General features: G+C 53.5%; 7 protein-coding genes across 7 annotated transcripts; 4 read left to right on the top strand and 3 right to left on the bottom strand.

Annotated features, from left to right (window-relative positions):
* Positions 1 to 213: 213 nt before the first annotated feature.
* On the top strand, positions 214 to 1,628 carry BO82DRAFT_355072 (clathrin light chain CLC1). The gene is made up of 4 exons (XM_025635346.1): positions 214 to 394; positions 452 to 702; positions 771 to 877; positions 984 to 1,628. The coding sequence occupies exons 1-4, from the start codon at positions 355 to 357 to the stop codon at positions 1,333 to 1,335; spliced, it is 750 nt and encodes a 249-aa protein (XP_025491048.1). The 5' UTR covers positions 214 to 354; the 3' UTR covers positions 1,336 to 1,628.
* On the bottom strand, positions 1,559 to 3,593 carry BO82DRAFT_355071 (Hsp90 co-chaperone CDC37). Its single transcript, XM_025635345.1, has 2 exons — positions 2,409 to 3,593; positions 1,559 to 2,348 (listed from the first exon to the last, which is right to left on the bottom strand). Exons 1-2 carry the CDS (start codon positions 3,377 to 3,379, stop codon positions 1,850 to 1,852), a joined length of 1,470 nt encoding a protein of 489 aa, XP_025491047.1. The 5' UTR covers positions 3,380 to 3,593; the 3' UTR covers positions 1,559 to 1,849.
* A 336-nt stretch (positions 3,594 to 3,929) lies between these two features.
* On the top strand, positions 3,930 to 6,660 carry mdr2 (ATP-binding cassette permease mdr2; the record flags this gene model as incomplete). Its single annotated transcript, XM_025632424.1, has 3 exons — positions 3,930 to 5,183; positions 5,235 to 5,870; positions 5,924 to 6,660. 3 exons carry the CDS (start codon positions 3,930 to 3,932, stop codon positions 6,407 to 6,409), a joined length of 2,376 nt encoding a protein of 791 aa, XP_025491046.1. The 3' UTR covers positions 6,410 to 6,660.
* A 158-nt stretch (positions 6,661 to 6,818) lies between these two features.
* On the top strand, positions 6,819 to 8,710 carry BO82DRAFT_355068 (nucleoside transmembrane transporter FUN26). Its single transcript, XM_025635344.1, has 2 exons — positions 6,819 to 7,114; positions 7,219 to 8,710. The coding sequence occupies exons 1-2, from the start codon at positions 6,924 to 6,926 to the stop codon at positions 8,471 to 8,473; spliced, it is 1,446 nt and encodes a 481-aa protein (XP_025491045.1). The 5' UTR covers positions 6,819 to 6,923; the 3' UTR covers positions 8,474 to 8,710.
* Positions 8,683 to 10,700, bottom strand: BO82DRAFT_311941 (CCDC47 family protein). Its single transcript, XM_025632423.1, has 3 exons — positions 10,471 to 10,700; positions 9,498 to 10,356; positions 8,683 to 9,425 (listed from the first exon to the last, which is right to left on the bottom strand). Exons 1-3 carry the CDS (start codon positions 10,535 to 10,537, stop codon positions 9,050 to 9,052), a joined length of 1,302 nt encoding a protein of 433 aa, XP_025491044.1. The 5' UTR covers positions 10,538 to 10,700; the 3' UTR covers positions 8,683 to 9,049.
* A 148-nt stretch (positions 10,701 to 10,848) lies between these two features.
* Positions 10,849 to 13,147, bottom strand: BO82DRAFT_355066 (MDM34 family protein). The gene is made up of 2 exons (XM_025635343.1): positions 12,726 to 13,147; positions 10,849 to 12,643 (listed from the first exon to the last, which is right to left on the bottom strand). The coding sequence occupies exons 1-2, from the start codon at positions 13,058 to 13,060 to the stop codon at positions 11,272 to 11,274; spliced, it is 1,707 nt and encodes a 568-aa protein (XP_025491043.1). The 5' UTR covers positions 13,061 to 13,147; the 3' UTR covers positions 10,849 to 11,271.
* Positions 13,148 to 14,716: 1,569 nt separating this feature from the next.
* Positions 14,717 to 17,384, top strand: BO82DRAFT_311936 (uncharacterized protein). The gene is made up of 3 exons (XM_025632422.1): positions 14,717 to 16,111; positions 16,161 to 16,447; positions 16,520 to 17,384. The coding sequence occupies exons 1-3, from the start codon at positions 14,816 to 14,818 to the stop codon at positions 16,956 to 16,958; spliced, it is 2,022 nt and encodes a 673-aa protein (XP_025491042.1). The 5' UTR covers positions 14,717 to 14,815; the 3' UTR covers positions 16,959 to 17,384.
* Positions 17,385 to 17,388: the final 4 nt, after the last annotated feature.

Below are 17,388 nucleotides of genomic sequence, written 5' to 3'. Positions count from 1 at the left end.
GAGCAGAAATACCAAGACGAGGCTCAGATGAGCAGAGAGAATAGAAAGAAGGACTACTGAGGTGAAAGTGAAGGATTCCCTGAAGAGTAGTCACTCTCTCCTCTCCGATGCAAGCTGCAGCCCAGAGCTCTTACCGCCCTCCGTGGCAGAATCCGGGGGGTTCTCCAATTGCCCATCCAAACGTACTCTCCGCCCGCATCCCCAACCCGCCAGCTGGTACCTTACATTCATTTCCCTCCCCTCCCTCCCTCCTCCTCCTCCTCCTCCTCCTCACCTCTTGCGTTTATTGACAGTTACCGCGCTTTACTGTGAAAAGTCGCATAAACTTTTTGAACTTCACACAATCGATCAAACATGGCCGATCGCTTCCCTTCATTGGAGGATTTCTCCGCGGGTGAGCAACCCGCATCATCGCCGCTTCTACTACATCATGAGACTAACCCGTCGCTAGGCCAAACCGAGGTGGTAGAGACCAATGGCGGTGCCGATGAGAACGACTTTCTGGCTCGCGAGAGAGCCATGCTTGGTGACGATGCCGAGCAATTTGCAACTCCCCAAGACCATGTCGCTGCTGCCGAAGACGTAAACAACGATGACGATCTACTTGGTGGTGCGGATGCCTTCCCAGCCGCAGGCGATGCGTCTCCCAACGAGATCGGCGGTTTCGAATCTTCATTCCCAGCTCTCGACACACAAAATGAGGTACGCATTGTACTCAGTCTCTTCAGCGGTTATGTCCCAAGTGTACTAATGCACTGCTGGTCAAACAGCAAGTTGCCCCTGGTGGTACAATCACTGGAACGGGGGCCCCCTTCCCGCCTACCGGATACACGAACTACACTTCGCAAGCTCCCGACGAGGAGCCTGAGCCCGTCAGGTAACACCATCCCCAACTCGAGAGAAAGGCTACACGCCACTATCCCCGCTCTCACCGTTCCGTCGCTTCCATGCTGCCCATGTTTCTGACATTGCGACTCCTTTAGGGAATGGCGTGAAAGACGCAATGCAGACATTCAGCGTCGTGCCGAGATTTCCGAGGAGAAGAAGGAAGCGACTATCAAGAAGGCGCAGGAGGACATTGATGACTTCTACGTCTCCTACAACAACAAGACAGACAAGCTGCGCGCTCAGACTCGCGCCGAAGCCGAGCAGTTCCTTTCTAATCGCGAAGACACATCCTCTGGCGGTACTAGCTGGGAACGCATTGCTAAACTGGTTGACGTGTCTGGAAAGGGTAGCAAGGGTGGCGCCAGCGGATCTGGCAAGGAGCGCTTCCGAGAGTTGCTGCTCGATCTGAAGAAGGATCAGAATGCACCCGGTGCTGGCGGTGTCTAGATATCGAATCACCTGAACTCCACGGTTGGCGAACGGGACCGAAAACAGAAAGTCTCCTGGAACTTATACCTTATCACTTACTTCAGCGCCATGCTCATGAACATCATGTTATTCCGCATCGACTCCAAGAGCCTACACGTTCCTCACCAACCTGAATATACCTATGTGACCCGTTTGGGGTTGTGGTGGCTTCCTAATTACATGTTTCTTTATCCTATTCTCGTCACATGTTTTGATATCTTCGTTATTCCCTTTCTGTAGCTAGACCATGCATATTGGAACACTGAATCATTTCACACCTCGTAACTACGTAACACAACGGAAATACCCAACTCCTGCAGATCAGTTCCGGGGACTATTGCATGCCTAAGCTGTGATGGCATTGAGCTAGTAAGTGCAGTATGTGGAAAGTATGTGATCAGAATAATAGCATAGTTGCCGGTTGGGGTTCAGATGAAGACAGTTGAACATAAAGACCTATTCCAATGACATATAGGCTGTACGTTCACACTACTCAATCCAGCTCGGTGATATCACCTCCTGGCTCACCTATCTCTTCCTTCTCCCTCTTGTTCTCCGCCTCGATTTCTTCCAGCTTCTTCCGACCTTCTTCAGTCGTGGCGTCGACAATGCCTTCCTCAAGACTTAGCATGCCGAATTGTCCCAGCTTTTCAACGACATCCTCCGCCTCTTCAACGCTCAATTCTCCAAGAACCTTATTGACTTCGTCCAGAGACTCCGATGCCAACGCGTTCTGCATTTCCTTCGAAAAGGACTCGAAGACCTTGCGCGCCTCCACCTCAATGGGATCCTGACTCTCGGCTGCAGGGATAGCAATGCTGATCTTGGTGTTGGGATCAACCGCATGCAACTGGATCTGTTCCACACCAGCCGGATCGTTAGATGCAGAGCCATCCTTGGCGAGCTGTGCAGCACGCGTCTTGATCTTGTTATAGGTCTCGTTCACGTCATTTCGGAAAAGGGTTCCGGCCTGGTGGTCTGCCGTTGTGATACTGGAATGTGAGGTAAATGTTAGCGGATTGTCTTCACGGGTAAACACTTCATCCACGCACCGTTTGAAAAATAGAGAGATGCCGTCGCGACCGAGGGACCGGCAATATTGCAACAGCAATGCCTGGTGGACACATTGACGGGCATACTCATCCTTGCCTTCCATCTGGCTATTGAAGGCCTCCACAAGGAGGCCATCGGTCTCTCGCTCGGCAACGATCTGGGGGTTCGCGGAGATGAACTGCAACAAAGCGCGGTAATCGCCGCGGTCGATCTTGGCAAACCGCTTGGCTAGGTCACTAGCCTTCATGTCCTCTGGGTCCTCATCCTCATCCTCATTATCGGCGGCAGGTTCCTGGGATGAAGCACCAGCTGAAGCTCCGGGGTTCAGAAGCTCGACCGTCTGGGTCTTCGCCGACGAGCCTTGGCCCTGGATTTCGCCTCCCCTGGCGATATGCGAAGTGTCAAAGCCAGTATGCAGCTGATCGCTAGTGATCTTGCTACTCTCCTCCTTCTCCAGTTGCGCAAGTCTTTGGTGAAGCTCTTTCTGTAGACCTTGCACCTTTTCCTTATGTCCCTGCACGCCCTTTATGTATTCCGAGAAAAGCTTATCGTCACTGACTTCACCAATTTCTTTCTTCACCTGATCAACCAGGGCACCCATCATCTGAGAATACTTGGGTTGTTCCTTCTCTTGCGTATGCACTCCCTCCGGCGGCGGGGGAGGCAGATCCTCTGACGGGTTACTGGCGAACTCCATTAAAGCCTGGAAGACGAATTCCTCGGGGCTCTTGGAAGAGCCTTCATTTTGCTTCAGGAGTGTAAGAAGCTTGTCGATGCGGGCGAGTAAGCCATCGTTGATTATGCGCTCATACTTGAAGGTTTGAATCTCATGACGGCGCTGCACACGCTGCTGGTGGATCTGAGCCTGTTTGGCTCGGATGAAGGAGCGCTTATCGACATTGGGATGCACTTCGATATCGGAGTCATCTGACAGCTCGAGAGCATCCCATTTGCTGTAGTCGAGAACCATGGTGGATTGAGTGGTGCAGATGTTCAAGGAAGTATAGTTAAGGAGAGGTGGGGGTGGGGTAGGCAGCAAAACAGCAACTGTTTAAACTAGTACTGCAAAACACAGCCTGGTTTGGTATGGTTGTGATTAAGGTGGAGAATTTCAGATCAGAAAGTAGGTCTCTTTATTCCAACAGGAAAATAAATCAATCGAGCGCAACCACAGCAACAAGCGCAGACTGCTGCTTCAACATCCATCGAATGCTCTCGACCAGCTTCGATAGCGGCGGAATCACAGCAGGCGGCGAGGGAGGGCAGAACCGTCGCCGATGCCAGGCCGAAGCAGCGATGCTCGGGACCGGAGGTTCGGCGGGCTTCGCGGCTGACCTCCAGCTTCCTGGCTTTCCCCTCCATCAACCTCACAACCAGCCCTCAGAAACAGCAAAGTTGAGCTCGTCTAGGGCATGTACTCCATGATTTCTGAGAGCATCTAGCAGGATATGGCACCCTGGTTTCCTCAAACGCCGTTCATCTCCGCAGCTATCTGATCCCGCCCTCTACACTTCTCCGACATGCGCGGAGCCAGGCTGCTGGCCTCCTGGGCTCCAGGAGTAGCTGCCAGACAGACAGCTCGAACAAGTGGAAGCATCGCTTCTGAACTGTTTCCCCAGAATAATGCCTCTCCCCTTGGGACGACCTTTCTTGGATCCAAGAGACACTTTTCAGGACCGTCGAGCATATTACGCAATTACCACGGAACCCCTCTACCCTCCGGATCGCCGCTCTCTCACGTCAATAGCGCACGAACCGCAATTGATCGATCGCAGATGCTTGGATATATGCGCCTCTTCTCCTCCTCTCAGATATTACAGGAGGCCAGACCAACTGGTCAGACGACACCGTCGCAAACTAAAAAAGACACGACACAGGTTAAGGACGACGAGGATCTGGACAAGGGATTTGAACTTTCGGAACGGGCAGCTCAGGCAGCTAAGGTCAACCTCCGAGCGAAGCTAGCCAAAGACGGAGCTTCAGGAAAGAATGCCGGCTTCAAGGAGATCTGGCGACTGCTATCCATCGCCCGCCCAGAGGCTAAAAAGCTCGGGTTCGCTTTCTTCTTCCTGCTCATCTCTTCGGGTATCACGATGTCTATTCCCTTTTCAATCGGCAAAATCATGGACGCAGCCACGAAGTCCGCGCAAGACAACGAGACAGCGGATGAGGGCGCTCCGGATCAGCTTTTCGGCTTGAGTGTACCTATGTTCTATGGTGCATTGGCCGGAATCATGACCCTGGGTGCTGCCGCTAACTATGGTCGCATTGTCATTCTCCGTATCGTCGGCGAGCGCGTCGTTGCTCGGCTCCGTTCGAACTTGTTCCGGAAGACCTTTATTCAAGATGCGGAATTCTTCGATGCGAACCGCGTAGGTGATCTGATCTCACGTCTTGGCTCCGACACGATCATCGTTGGTAAAAGTATCACTCAGAATCTCTCCGACGGTCTCCGGGCGACTGTAAGTGGCGTGGCAGGATTCGGTCTCATGGCTTATGTCAGTCTCAAGTTGTCCAGTATCCTGGCGCTTTTGCTTCCTCCGATTGGTTTAGGAGCTTTCTTCTATGGAAGATCGATTCGAAACCTGAGCCGCAAGATCCAGAGGAATCTCGGAACCCTTACCAAGATCGCCGAAGAACGTTTGGGCAACGTGAAGACTAGCCAATCCTTTGCTGGTGAGATCCTTGAGGTCAACCGCTACAATACTCAAGTTCGCAAGATCTTCGAGCTCGGCAAGAGAGAGTCTCTGATCAGCGCGACCTTTTTTAGTTCTGTATGGTACCCTGTGTCGATCTTTGTTGAACTTTTGCTGACTTCCCTGTAGACCGGATTCATGGGTAATATGACCATTCTTGCTCTGCTCTATGTTGGAGGTGGAATGGTCAAATCAGGCGCCATCAGCATTGGAGAACTCACATCTTTCTTGATGTATACTGCCTATGCTGGGTCCAGCATGTTTGGTCTCTCTAGCTTCTATTCCGAATTGATGAAAGGTGTCGGTGCGGCTAGTCGTCTATTTGAGTTGCAGGACCGACAGCCAACGATATCACCCACAAAGGGCGTTAAGGTTGAATCCGCCCGTGGCCCCATTCGGTTCGAGAATGTTTCGTTCAGTTACCCTACCCGCCCTGCGGTTCCTATCTTCCGCGATCTCAATTTCGAGATTCCTCAGGGTACAAACGTCGCCATTGTCGGACCATCAGGCGGAGGAAAGTCCACCATTGGCTCTATCTTGCTGCGATTCTATAACCCCACTGCAGGACGCGTTCTGGTCGGTGGCAAGGATATCAGTGAGATGAATGCCAAGTCTCTCCGCAGGAAGATAGGTGTAGTTGCACAGGAGCCTGTCTTGTTTTCTGGAACAATTGCCGAGAACATCTCCTATGGAAGTCCCCACGCGACTCGGTCAGAAATCATCGCGGCTGCCAGGAAGGCGAACTGTCAATTTATCAGTGACTTTGTGAGTGAATGAAATGATTTGGGAAATATTCACAGCTGACACATATTCGGTAGCCGGATGGCCTTGACACTCAGGTTGGACCTCGCGGAGCTCAACTCTCTGGTGGCCAGAAGCAACGCATTGCCATTGCTCGCGCTCTGATTAAGGATCCTGATATTCTGATTTTGGACGAGGCGACTTCTGCGCTCGACGCGGAGTCTGAGACCCTTGTTAACAGTGCCCTTGCTGCCTTGCTCCGCGGCAACAACACGACTATTAGCATCGCCCACCGGCTTTCTACTATCAAGCGATCGGACACAATCATCGTGCTTGCTCCTGATGGCAAGGTGGCTGAGCAAGGCAGCTATGAGGAGCTCAGTTCTCGCCCTGATGGAGCATTTACTAAATTGATGGAATGGCAATTGAGTGGCGGCGATGCGACTCCTCCTCGGGCACCGGTCAGTCCTGAGACAGAGGAGAAGTTGTGGCAGTTGGAGAATGAGAATGTTGAAGATGAAGCTGAAGAGCCTCGCGAGGAGACTGCTCAGCAGAAGCAATAGAAGGAGTCACTGGACAGGCCCTTTCAAGCATTCTTCAGTTCTATATTTACATGTTTGACGTTTTCGAGCCGCGAAGACCACCGGGCTTGCTTTTTTGTCGGGAGGTGGCTCACTCATATATACTTGTTCCTAGAAGGTGGAGCGCCTGACGATGTATGTAACATTTCTGTGGTTTTGTATTTTCTATTATTGTTCCTGGATGACTGGATAGAGCGATCGATCGTACAGAAGAAGAAATACCCAACTCGCCTACTTAGTCAACCTCTCATAAATGTACATTTCCTGCCTGTCTTAGTCACCCGAACGTGATCAGTCAGTCAGCCAGTCAGCCAGTCTTGGCACTGCAACTGTCCGGCACGCCCTCATGACCGACCACCTTCACTGCTGATCTCTCGCATCGTGACCTCGTCTTGTCCTCATTTCACCCGACCTACATTCCATACTATGGATTAATCTTCCTCCTCGCCGAGTCTCTCTTAGCTCTCCACCAAGGGACCCTTCTACAGCCATAACAATGAACCGTATCCGCAAACAGTTTGCTCCGCAAGTGACGTATGAGGCAATCCAGCAGCCTGCGGAGTCGGATAACGAGGATAACGAGTCCGAGGCCGGGGATGCCGCGTCGACGGCGCCGCAGCAGGCCCCTTTCTCCGCGTATGAGTATGCGGTGTTCCTCCTCTTGGGGGTCTCTATGCTATGGGCATGGTACGTTTATTGTGAGCCCCGAGTGACCAGCACAATGCCTTCTCCTTCTCGTCCACCAACTATATAGCGCCCGCTCGCTAATCAGCGTGCCTCGATGACTGTAGGAACATGTTCCTCGCAGCAGCTCCATACTTCCACCATCGCTTTCGGACGGACGACTGGGCAGCGACTCATTATCAGCCCTCGATCCTGACCGTGTCGACGGTCACGAACCTGGGGTCGTCCTTCATCCTCGCCAAGCTCCAGAAAGGCGCCTCCTACCCCAAGCGGACGGTTGTCTCGCTGCTGATCAACATCGTGGTCTTCACCCTCCTAGCCTTCTCGACCATCTTCATGAAAGATGTCTCCGTGGCCACCTACTTCGGCTTCTTGATGTTCATGGTCTTCGGAGCCAGCCTCGCCACGGGCATCAACCAGAATGGCGTCTATGCGTACGTTGCCGGCTTCGGACGCGAGGAGTACACGCAGGCCATCATGAGCGGTCAGGGCGTGGCCGGCGTACTCCCCTGCATCGTCCAGATCATCTCCGTTCTCTCCGTCGCCGCCAACCGAGGAGGGGGAGGGGGAGGCGATACCGACAACGATCAAAACCACCCCGCAGCGCCCCCGCAGGAATCCTCCAAATCGGCCTTCGCGTACTTCATCACAGCAACCGCGGTCTCCTCCCTCGCGCTGATCGCCTTTACCTCCCTCGTCAAACGCCGCTCCCACGTCCCCAGCCTCAATATCACCACCAGCATCATCAGCACCACCGAAAACGACGACGACAACACCTCAGACGATGACCCCACCGACTCCAACCCGAAAACCCAAACCATCAGCCTGTGGACCCTCTTCCAGCGCCTCCGGCCCACCGCCCTGGCCATGATCCTCTGCTTCACCATCACGATGACCTTCCCGGTCTTCACCGCGCAGATCGAATCCGTGAACCAGCACGGGTCGTCGTCCTCGCGCCTCTTCGACGCCCCCGTCTTCATCCCGCTGGCCTTCCTCTTCTGGAACGCCGGCGACCTCCTCGGCCGGATGCTGGTCTTGTGGCCGCCGCTGTCGCTGGTGCGCCGGCCCTGGGGCCCCGCGGCGCTGCTGGGCTTCGCCTGCGCCCGCGCCGCCTTCATCCCACTCTACCAGCTGTGCAACATCGGCGGCCGCGGCGCCGTCGTCCCGAGTGATTTCTTCTATTTGGTCGTCGTGCAGCTGCTGTTCGGCGTCTCCAATGGCTACCTCGGCAGTAACTGTATGATGGGCGCCGGGCTGGTCCCGCCCGAGGAGCGCGAGCCCGCTGGCGCGTTTATGGGGTTGATGCTCGTCGCCGGGCTGACGCTGGGGAGTTTGTTGAGTTTCCTGGCTGCGGGCGGCTGAGTGGGGTTTACTCGTGCTTGTTGGATTTGGCGTTGTTTTGGTTGTTTTTGAGTATTTATGATAGACTATGTGTACTACTGTACTTCCGCTTGTTGTAGATTACGATGGGATATTGTACCTCATTCAACGGGCTCAGGGTTCGATGGGGTCGGTAGAGAGGCACGTATGTGAGTTGACCTACGCGCAACGAGCTGCCGGTCCTACTACAGATAGCACCCAGTTGACAGCGACAAGTCCATCTCGGTATCATTTGAAAGATAGGTAGATGCATTAATAGAGAGACCCACCCACCACCAACCAAACCCCATCATCTCAGTTCAGCTAATTATGAATACATTGTACATGAAAGTATGCATCACCATCATCATCACCCCAAGAGTACAGGAAGGGAAGCAAGCATGCAGAGACAAAGGGGACAAGCAGGATAGGGCGAAAAGCCACCACCATGACGTTGTAAATAAACTTTTGTTCCCCCAGGTCTTTGTTCCCCTATGTGCCTCGGTACAGAAAGAAAGAAAAATGGTCAAGAGAAGATTGTCAGCCGCTCCGCCGGGGCGAAAAAAACCGCGACGCAAACTAACCCCGACGGGTGCTTCTCTTCATCATCCGTCTCTGCTCCTTCTGCGACTCGCGATCCAAGTACTTCCGCTGCTCGTCGGCCGACATACCGCGGAGGAGGCGCTCGCGCTCCTCCTTCTTGATCTTCTCAGCGGCGAGGCGGCGCTCCTCGGCCTTCTCCTCCTCGTCCGCGCGACGCAGCTTCTTGATCTCCTCCTCGCGGGTGTGGCGGATCTTGCGGGTGACCTCGGGGCGGAAGTGGGCGACGGCGACGAGGCGGTCGGCCAGGCGCACGAACTGCGAGAAGAGGGGGATGGAGGTGGCGTAGCCGGCGGCCGAGGAGGGGAGGGTCATGGCGAGCTGGATGCGTTTACGGGGGGTGGTTTCCTCGATCCTAAGGGAAGGATGTTAGTGCTTTGACTCCGAGGACGTGTCGAGGAGAAAGAAACGAGGGGCATTATCATACTTCAAGGGCTTGTCGATCGGCTGGTCGGTCACGATCAGGTACTTGAAGTCAGAGCCGGCTTTCTCGACGGCCTGGATCAGCTCGGGGGTGAGGAGCACGTCGGTGATCTCGGCGCTCTCCGTCATGATGGTAACCCAGCTGGGAAGCTTGGGGTTCTCGCGGGTGAAGGTGAGAGAGGCATCGTAGCGCTCCTGGCGGAACTTGCGCATGTGGTTCTTGTGCACGATCGCCCAGACGAAGCCGTCGTAGGTCGAGTTGTTGACTTTCAGGGACGAGGTGTCGTTCGCGGGCACGGGCACCACATCCTTCTCCTTGCCGTCGAAGGTGTACGCGGTGGCCTCGTAAATCTCGGTGGGCGCCTCCCAGCTCTCGAAGAGGAAGCTGAACACAGACTCGGTCCAGAAGATCACAGGATTGTACCGCTTGGGCAGCTTAACGGAAACGTCCACAAAGGCCACGTTCTGGCGGCCCGTGGCGTAGGACGCAAACTCCTGCGCCGACCGCTCCTTGAGCAAGGCATCCGGGGAGGGGGCTTCCTCGGTCTTGGTGCCCTCGAAGCCGACGACGGCGAACTCACTCTGCAAGGCAGACGCGTGCGCTTGTGCCCAGTCGCGGGCCCGACGCCGGTTCTTGCGGGTGCCCCAGAAGTGGAAAATGACAATCAGCAGGATGATCGGCATGACCATGGCTTCCTGCATGAAGTCCTGCGGCGAGGTCCGCTCCCACACCCGGTACCATTTGGTATACGGGACCGGGCTACCAGCGCCCACTCCGTGGGTGTTGATGGCCGGAATGGTGGACGAGCCGGGGACGAGGGAAGCCGGAGAGGGCTCTGGGGCCTCAACGAAGTCGGCGAAATCTAAAGGATAAAATTGTTAGAAGAGGCTGGAGCTGGGGTGTTTCATGGGTCGGTCGGGGCTGGATGGAGCTCGACCCCGGATTTTGGGAAATGGGGCTGCGTGCGTGACTTTACCATCGTCGACCCTGGCCGGGTTGGAAGGCTGCGAGCCTCCAAATAAGTTTTGGAACATGCCCGCCATGACGAGATTTGGGGGGAGTTGGAAAGTCCGAGATGTTGACAGGCGAGGATCTGGCGACGTGGCGACGGAAGGAAGCGAAGAGGAGGAGGAAGTTTGGCTTAGGCTTTGGGTCGGTTGACGTTTGTCGCAATCGGAGCCTGCCGAGTTCGGCTGGTGGAGCCGCCGGCCTCCTACGCCAGTTGGGACGGGGACTCCCCGTCCACAGGACCCTGTGTTTACTTACTCATACTCTTACACCCACGGTCAATTACAAATAAGCGACAGGACGGAAGTAGTAAATTTCCTGATTGTTAGGATGTTTATCCTCAATTGCGGAGCCAGTTCTCAAGACTTGGTTCACCTGCAGCAACAACACTGAGACTGATGGGAATCAGGGCAAAGAGAGGGAAATGAGATAGACGTATTTACAATGTCAAAGAGAGTCAGTCAGCGAGCGAGGTGGTATCCCTGAAAGAAAGCATGTCGCTCACAGAAGCACAAATAGCACAAATCACACAAATCCACGCCCGGTTCTTTTATGGATACAGCCCAATCAATATACAAGTTCTAGCACCCGCTCCAAAGTTCACCCCACAAGATAATCAGAATCAAAATAAAAAGCAGAGCTGACAGATTAATATCAATGTCGTAGCGGTCGTAAATTACTCCTGAACCAGGAGCCTCGAGGACTGCACTGAGCACAGTAACAATCCCGATAAGAAGAGAGAAAGGTGAAAGTGAGTTTAAAAATATGATCATTGACCATATGCCGGCGGAGCATCTTCATGACTTAGACGATCCCAAAACGCACTGCAGTTGCCACCAGGGGTCAGCTTCTCGTCGCGCATGCGACGAGCAATTTCTCCGGCGAGTCTTTCGACCAGCGCTTGATCCACCACGCTGGAGGCTGGTTTGGCATCTGTGAACGGGAGGGCCGTCGCAGGCAAGTTGCGGGTTACACCTGCTTCTTGCTGCTTCTCGCTCTCCCGGTGGGAGGACATGTGCAGATGTGTAGAAGTCCGAGGAGTGGCATCCACGTCAACAACTGCAGGATGACGGGGAGCCGCAGAGGATGATGATTCACCGACGTCCCGCAACATTTCAGTTGCGATATTGCGCCGTGGCATAGCAGGTCTAGATAGACTGGCACGATGTCGTTCGGGGATTGTCGGAAGATGAAGGTCACTACTTGGCGAAAGAGGGGGCGTCACTGGGTCATCGGTCTGCTCGCTCACCACAGGTAGAGGAGCTGAGTAAACCGATGCGGCGCTCGTGGTCTCCGTATAGGTACTCTCACCACTTACGCTGACAGCATCATCTGTAGTCTTGGGACGACGCAAATCAACGACACGCTTCTTCCGCTTTCTCGCGTTGGATTTCGAATGACGACCAGAACCCAAATTCAATCCGTAGCTGCTGAAAGTGTGCGTGTTCACAGAAGACCGACTGTGCGCGGACACCATGCTGGCTGTGTCCTGGAAGGAAGAGGACAGGCCCCCAATCTGCGAATGACTCCTAGAGAGAACTGAGCTAAGAGGTGACGTCACGCCTCCAGAAAGATCGCCCGAGTCGGAAGGCGAAGTCCACGCGCGGTATACAACTTCCTGAATAGATGGAGTGAAAAGTGATAGCGTCCGCTGGGAATCCGTAAGTGCCGCTAATCGGAGAAGGTTCTTTTGGGAGAATAGAGAATGGGTCTCAACGGTCGAATCGAGGGAAAGAGAGGCGATTTCCGACTCATCCAAAGCGTTTCCAGAGGCATCGACAGGGTCTTGTGGCGGGCTTGCCAGGGGATCTTGGCCTGGGCCTTCGCCTGCATTGTCCGCAGCTTCGTTCTGAAGCTCTTCACCAGCGCGATATTCTGGAACCCATAATCGAAGGGATAGACGGTGAATGATAGCAGGCAATTCGTCCATAAACAGAATCCGAAGCTGTGCCTCTATCTCTCTTTGCAAGAAGTCGCGCACAAAGGGAATGGAATCGAAAGTCGAGGAGACTTTGAGGGATTCGAGTGGATCATTCCGGAAGACAACAGTGATTCCTTTTTGCTTGGAGAATACTAATATGACGAAGCCGGAAAGTTTGAAATCGGAGAGGGTAATTTGCAAAGGTATGGTGAGAGGAGTTCTGTGATGCAGCAAGTGAAGATGTTAACAGAAGAAGTTCAGAGTGCGTGAAAATAGGGTTCGCTTGTAGGAGTCACACTCACGCTGCGGCGACGGGCATGGGAGTCGCGAACGACGGTCGGGTGAGAAGATAGGTGTTGAGAGGATTCGCTTGTACTCGCGTCTTAAGGGTGAGAAAGGCGTCTCCAGTGTATGACATCTTGAAAATGCCCCGAAAGCGATCCTCCGCCAGATCCCCAATTTCCAGGATCTCCAGTTCGGGCGGGATGGAACCGAGATTCAATTCAGTCACGATGATATCGTCCACGATGATGGGCGGTTTGGGAGATTTATTCAAAGCGGCAGTCAGCAGATCTTGGGCGCGAGTATAGAAACTCGCGTCCGCCATAAGCGGCGACCAGTTGAAGTTGAACGCCATCGTCGCTCATCGAAAGGATGGAGTCACTTTTTTTTTTGGTTTAATTCGAACGTGCCGACATGGGGAAGGAATACAGAGAGACGGAACACAAGGGCACAGGGACCAAATTTAAGTAAGCCTATTTATTGACCCATTACAAGGCCAACAAGTGAGGAGAGTGACAAGAGGCCGGGGTAAGAAGGGGAAGGAGCAGGCAGAGTGATGGAGAAGGGGGAGGAGGAAATAATGGTGGTGGTGGTGGTGGAGGAGGAGGAAATGGGTCGATGCGCCGATAAGCCGACCGTGAATAATGGGAGAAGACTGAATAAAAATGGATGGCGGATGGATTGGAAGGAAAAAAAAGACGAGCGGCGAACATTTCCCGAGGGATTGCTGGCTCAATCCGGTAATCCTACGGCGCTCGCGTGATCGACGCGACAGACCTTTATAGCTCTCGTTATAGCTTCCCGTGCTACCTGTAGGGATCTCAATTTGATTTCAAACATGAGAGTGATATCGATATTGTATCTTTGGAAGATCCTGGCCCGATGCGACCCAGCAGCAGTGTTTGCGACCGCAGCGCTGTGTGGTGTCTTGGGTCTATGAAGAAGCAACAGAAAAAAGCTCAGCGGCCAAAAGGGGAACGGATAACGTCACTGTCGGCTTTTAGATTCTGTCTTCCGTTCTGCTCCGAAGATTCGATTGTTATGTTCAATTGAGAATTATGAATGAGAGAACCTGATGACTCTTCTCCTAACTACTGGACTAAATTAAACAAACCAACTTAGTTATCGGCTGACCTTTCGTCCCTTCCTTCCATCCATCCATCCGTGCCTTCTTTGCATTAAATCCATCCTTATTCCCGTCTCTCCTGACTGGATCTTCACATTCCAAATGAAAGGCCCGTGCTGGAAAACAGAGTGGGAATTTTTCCCTCATTCCCGGTCCACCCGTCCCTGTGAAACTCCCGGCTAGCCCGTGTCGACGCTATTTACAGAGTACGGGAGTACGGTACGGAGTAGATTCACTGACATCCCTTGTGAACATGCCCCGCTACTTCACAGTGACCGAAAAGGAAACTTCAGACTGCGGTGCCCCAGATCCAGTTCAAGGGTTGTATGGAGGTTGCCCGACGGGTTTCGATTCCTGCCCGCTGGCTTACTTGCTGAGGTAGGCAACATTCACGCTCTGGCCTACAAGCCAGGCATATTTTCTGTTATTTGCTAGACAACCAGCATGATGTACTCCGCAATTGCTTTTGACCAAAAAGTAGAGCTTGAAATCAACCACATGGATAGTTTTATTGTTTCTTGCAGTGAATGCTTCCCTTGTACATACTAGCGCACACAAAGAAGTATAGATGCATTGACATGTGTACTGTACCGAGGAATCTCATGATCGGGCAAGCGCGCATTGCTAGATGTACCTTCTAGATGACTCCTCTCCTTCCTCTGCCCGTAACCCCTTTTGTCCATTTCGTTACAGTTCATATGTACCTCCTTTTTACCTTTTTGGGGAGTATGAGACTATGAATGCCAGGTCCACTTACATAATCAGTCCGCTGTTTTTCTTTCTCCTCAGCAACGACTCGCACTAAGCCTAAGGCGGTAAGAGAACAATAAGCTACCTCTGCGGTATGCGTCCGCTGCAGCTGTCTCTTTCGCATCAACGCAATCGGTAATCTCCCAGCGTCCCTCACATTCGCGGGCAGCGAGCCCATTGACTATCATCGAAAGTCTCCTTTTACCAGCGAAGTGTGCCACACACTAAGCCGTCATGTTTTCGCCTTCCTCCCCGGTCGCTGCGACCGGTGACCATCAGCCACGGGTTCCTCGAGCGGCAACCAGAACCCGCACCGTCGCGCAGAGAAAGGTGTACGGAAAGAGGAGGGCAGATGCCCCGAGGGCGGTGCTTGATCAGCGAAGCCCTGCTAAGGCTCCGGAGTGGTTGCAACCCGAGAAGAACGAGAAGGAGAGCGGCGAGGATGCTGTGGAGGGTGTGCGGGTGAAACTAGCGGAGGTGGCGATTGAGGAGAAAAGCACGCCTATAAACCTGACGAGGAAGGGTAAATCTGGAAAGACGAGCAAGACGGTCTCAGAGGACCGACCTGAGGTCGTGCAGTCGGTTGAAGAGAAGGAGGTAAAGCCTACTTCTGCTAGGGATCGGTCCGTCCGAACTTCGAAACCACAAGATGAGCCGGAAAACGACGAACAAGCGCAAGTGCAACTGAAGGACACCGATGCACAGGAGACAAAAACCCGTCAAGCAGCGAAGCCACGGTACGACACGATGGTGGAAGTCCGCATCAGTCCTAAGACCCCGACAGAGCGAACCCGACGACGGAACAAGACGTGCGAAGCTTTCATAGAACCTGAGACGAGGACATCACGAAGGAACAAGGACAAGCCAGTGGCTCGGGTGTCGTCTGGTTGTGTTACGGATGACAAGGCTAATGAATATGTTCGCCCGATCTTGAATGAGGCGCTGTCCGTAGCCGCGGCGCAGAGTGTCCAGAAGTTTGACTCGTGGGCTGGCCGGGCTGGGAACATGTTAGAGGTGGTCAAAATTGCGGAAGGGTCTTATGGAGAGGTCTACAAACTTCGATTACGAGAGGAGGTGTGCAAGAAGGAGATGTCCAGATCCAAGCTCGCGCGCCTGAAGGCCTATGGCGACGGGGTCTTCAAAGTTGTGCCCTTGCGGGCTCAGAGTGGGCCAGGCTCGAAGAAGTTTACCAGCATTGATGAGATCGTGTCCGAAGTCAAGATGCTCAAATACCTGGATCCGATCCCAGGGTTTGCTCGCTTCAGAGAAATCCATGTGGTTCAGGGCCGGTTTCCCGATTCGTTCCAGAAAGCCTGGGACCACTACAAGAAGACCAAGGACGACTGCTGGAATCCGAACCCATCTAGTAAACGGGCCTATCCCGACTCGCAATTGTGGGCGATTGTGGAAATGGATGATGCTGGCTGCGAACTGGAGAAGTTCGCTTGGACTTCTATCTTCCAGATTTACGATATCTTCTGGGGAGTGGCAATGGCGCTTGCTCGGGCGGAGGAATACGCATTGTTCGAGGTAAGCTCTTAATCTTCCGCCAGCTATTCTCAATCCTGACATCCAATAGCACCGCGACCTACATTTAGGCAACGTCTGTATCCGGAGTACTCGGCCAGGGGGGTGCATGGATCCACCCACAAACAAAGAGATCATGCATCAGTCGTACAAAAGTGGCTTCGGACTCAGCTCCCTCGAGACGACCATCATCGACTATTCTTTGTCTCGCGCACAACTGCACCTCAGCGAAGCGGCCGAGGCCTTCGAGATTGCCTCGTCAGACCTCGACAAGAAACAGATTTTCGATGCAATCGGACGGGATGAGGATGAGATCATGCTCAGAAACACATACCGATAGTGAGTAGGACCGGAAGTACCTCGGACGTTGTCATCCCCAGTGCATGATCAGCTGACTATCTTGACCTTCAGCATGCGCGCCCAGCTCTATCACGGCGAACCCCTCAAGACGGAAAAATGCCCGGACATCGCGGGAATCTGGGCCGAGTACGCCCCTCGAACCAACCTCGTCTGGCTCCTCTTTCTCCTCCAGGCCCTTCTTAAGAACAAAAAACCCGAGGGCCCCTCGCTCCCAGCACCTCGTCAACCCCTGGCCCCATGCTCACCCAACAAGGGCCTCAGACCGTCCGCTGCATCCAAGAAGAACGCCCTCAAGCCACAAACGCCGCCGACGGTGACCCCTGTTCACGCTGATGGTGTCTTGGATTTGAAGCAGACGCTCGAGAAGAGATTGACCGCCGTGCTGGAACTGCTCGACCTCGAACACGGACATGAAGACATGTGCTGTGCTGCGGATCTAGTCGCCTACGCGATCGATTCCCAGTGGCTGGATGAGCAGGACTTTTTCTGATTTGTGATCTTGCTTCTTCATTGTTGCGCTTCGCGAGGGCGCCGGAGGTTTTATCGTTACGGTTTTATTTTGTGTTTTGGCATGATAACATATAGATGGCGGGGGCGTTATAAGCGGCATTAGTTCTCTGGGTTGGAATATACCACTTGGCGTCGTTGAAGCGATTATGCTGTTTGGATGGAATTTTTTAAGTTGGAGACGTGAGGTCTAAAAGGATCAAAGCTTGGCTCACAGGATTGAGTAATCGACTTTTGCTGTTCTGGTCGCGCGTGAAGAGAAGTGAAAATGTGTTGATCTCCAGGGGACGCTCCCGATCTGCTGGTCAGGTTGAGATTCTTGTCATTTACGAAGTTGCGACCCTTGACCGGTATTTAGGCGCAACCAACGGCTGACCGAGTACCGTAGAGCCCACAAGTCATGTTTTACCTAC

The sequence above is a fragment of the Aspergillus uvarum genome, assembly GCF_003184745.1.
Source record: "Aspergillus uvarum CBS 121591 unplaced genomic scaffold BO82scaffold_33, whole genome shotgun sequence".
Classification (NCBI taxonomy): Eukaryota; Fungi; Ascomycota; class Eurotiomycetes; order Eurotiales; family Aspergillaceae; genus Aspergillus; species Aspergillus uvarum.
The sequence above is the reverse complement of the archived record's forward strand: the minus strand, read 5'-3'. Positions and strand labels throughout refer to the sequence as shown.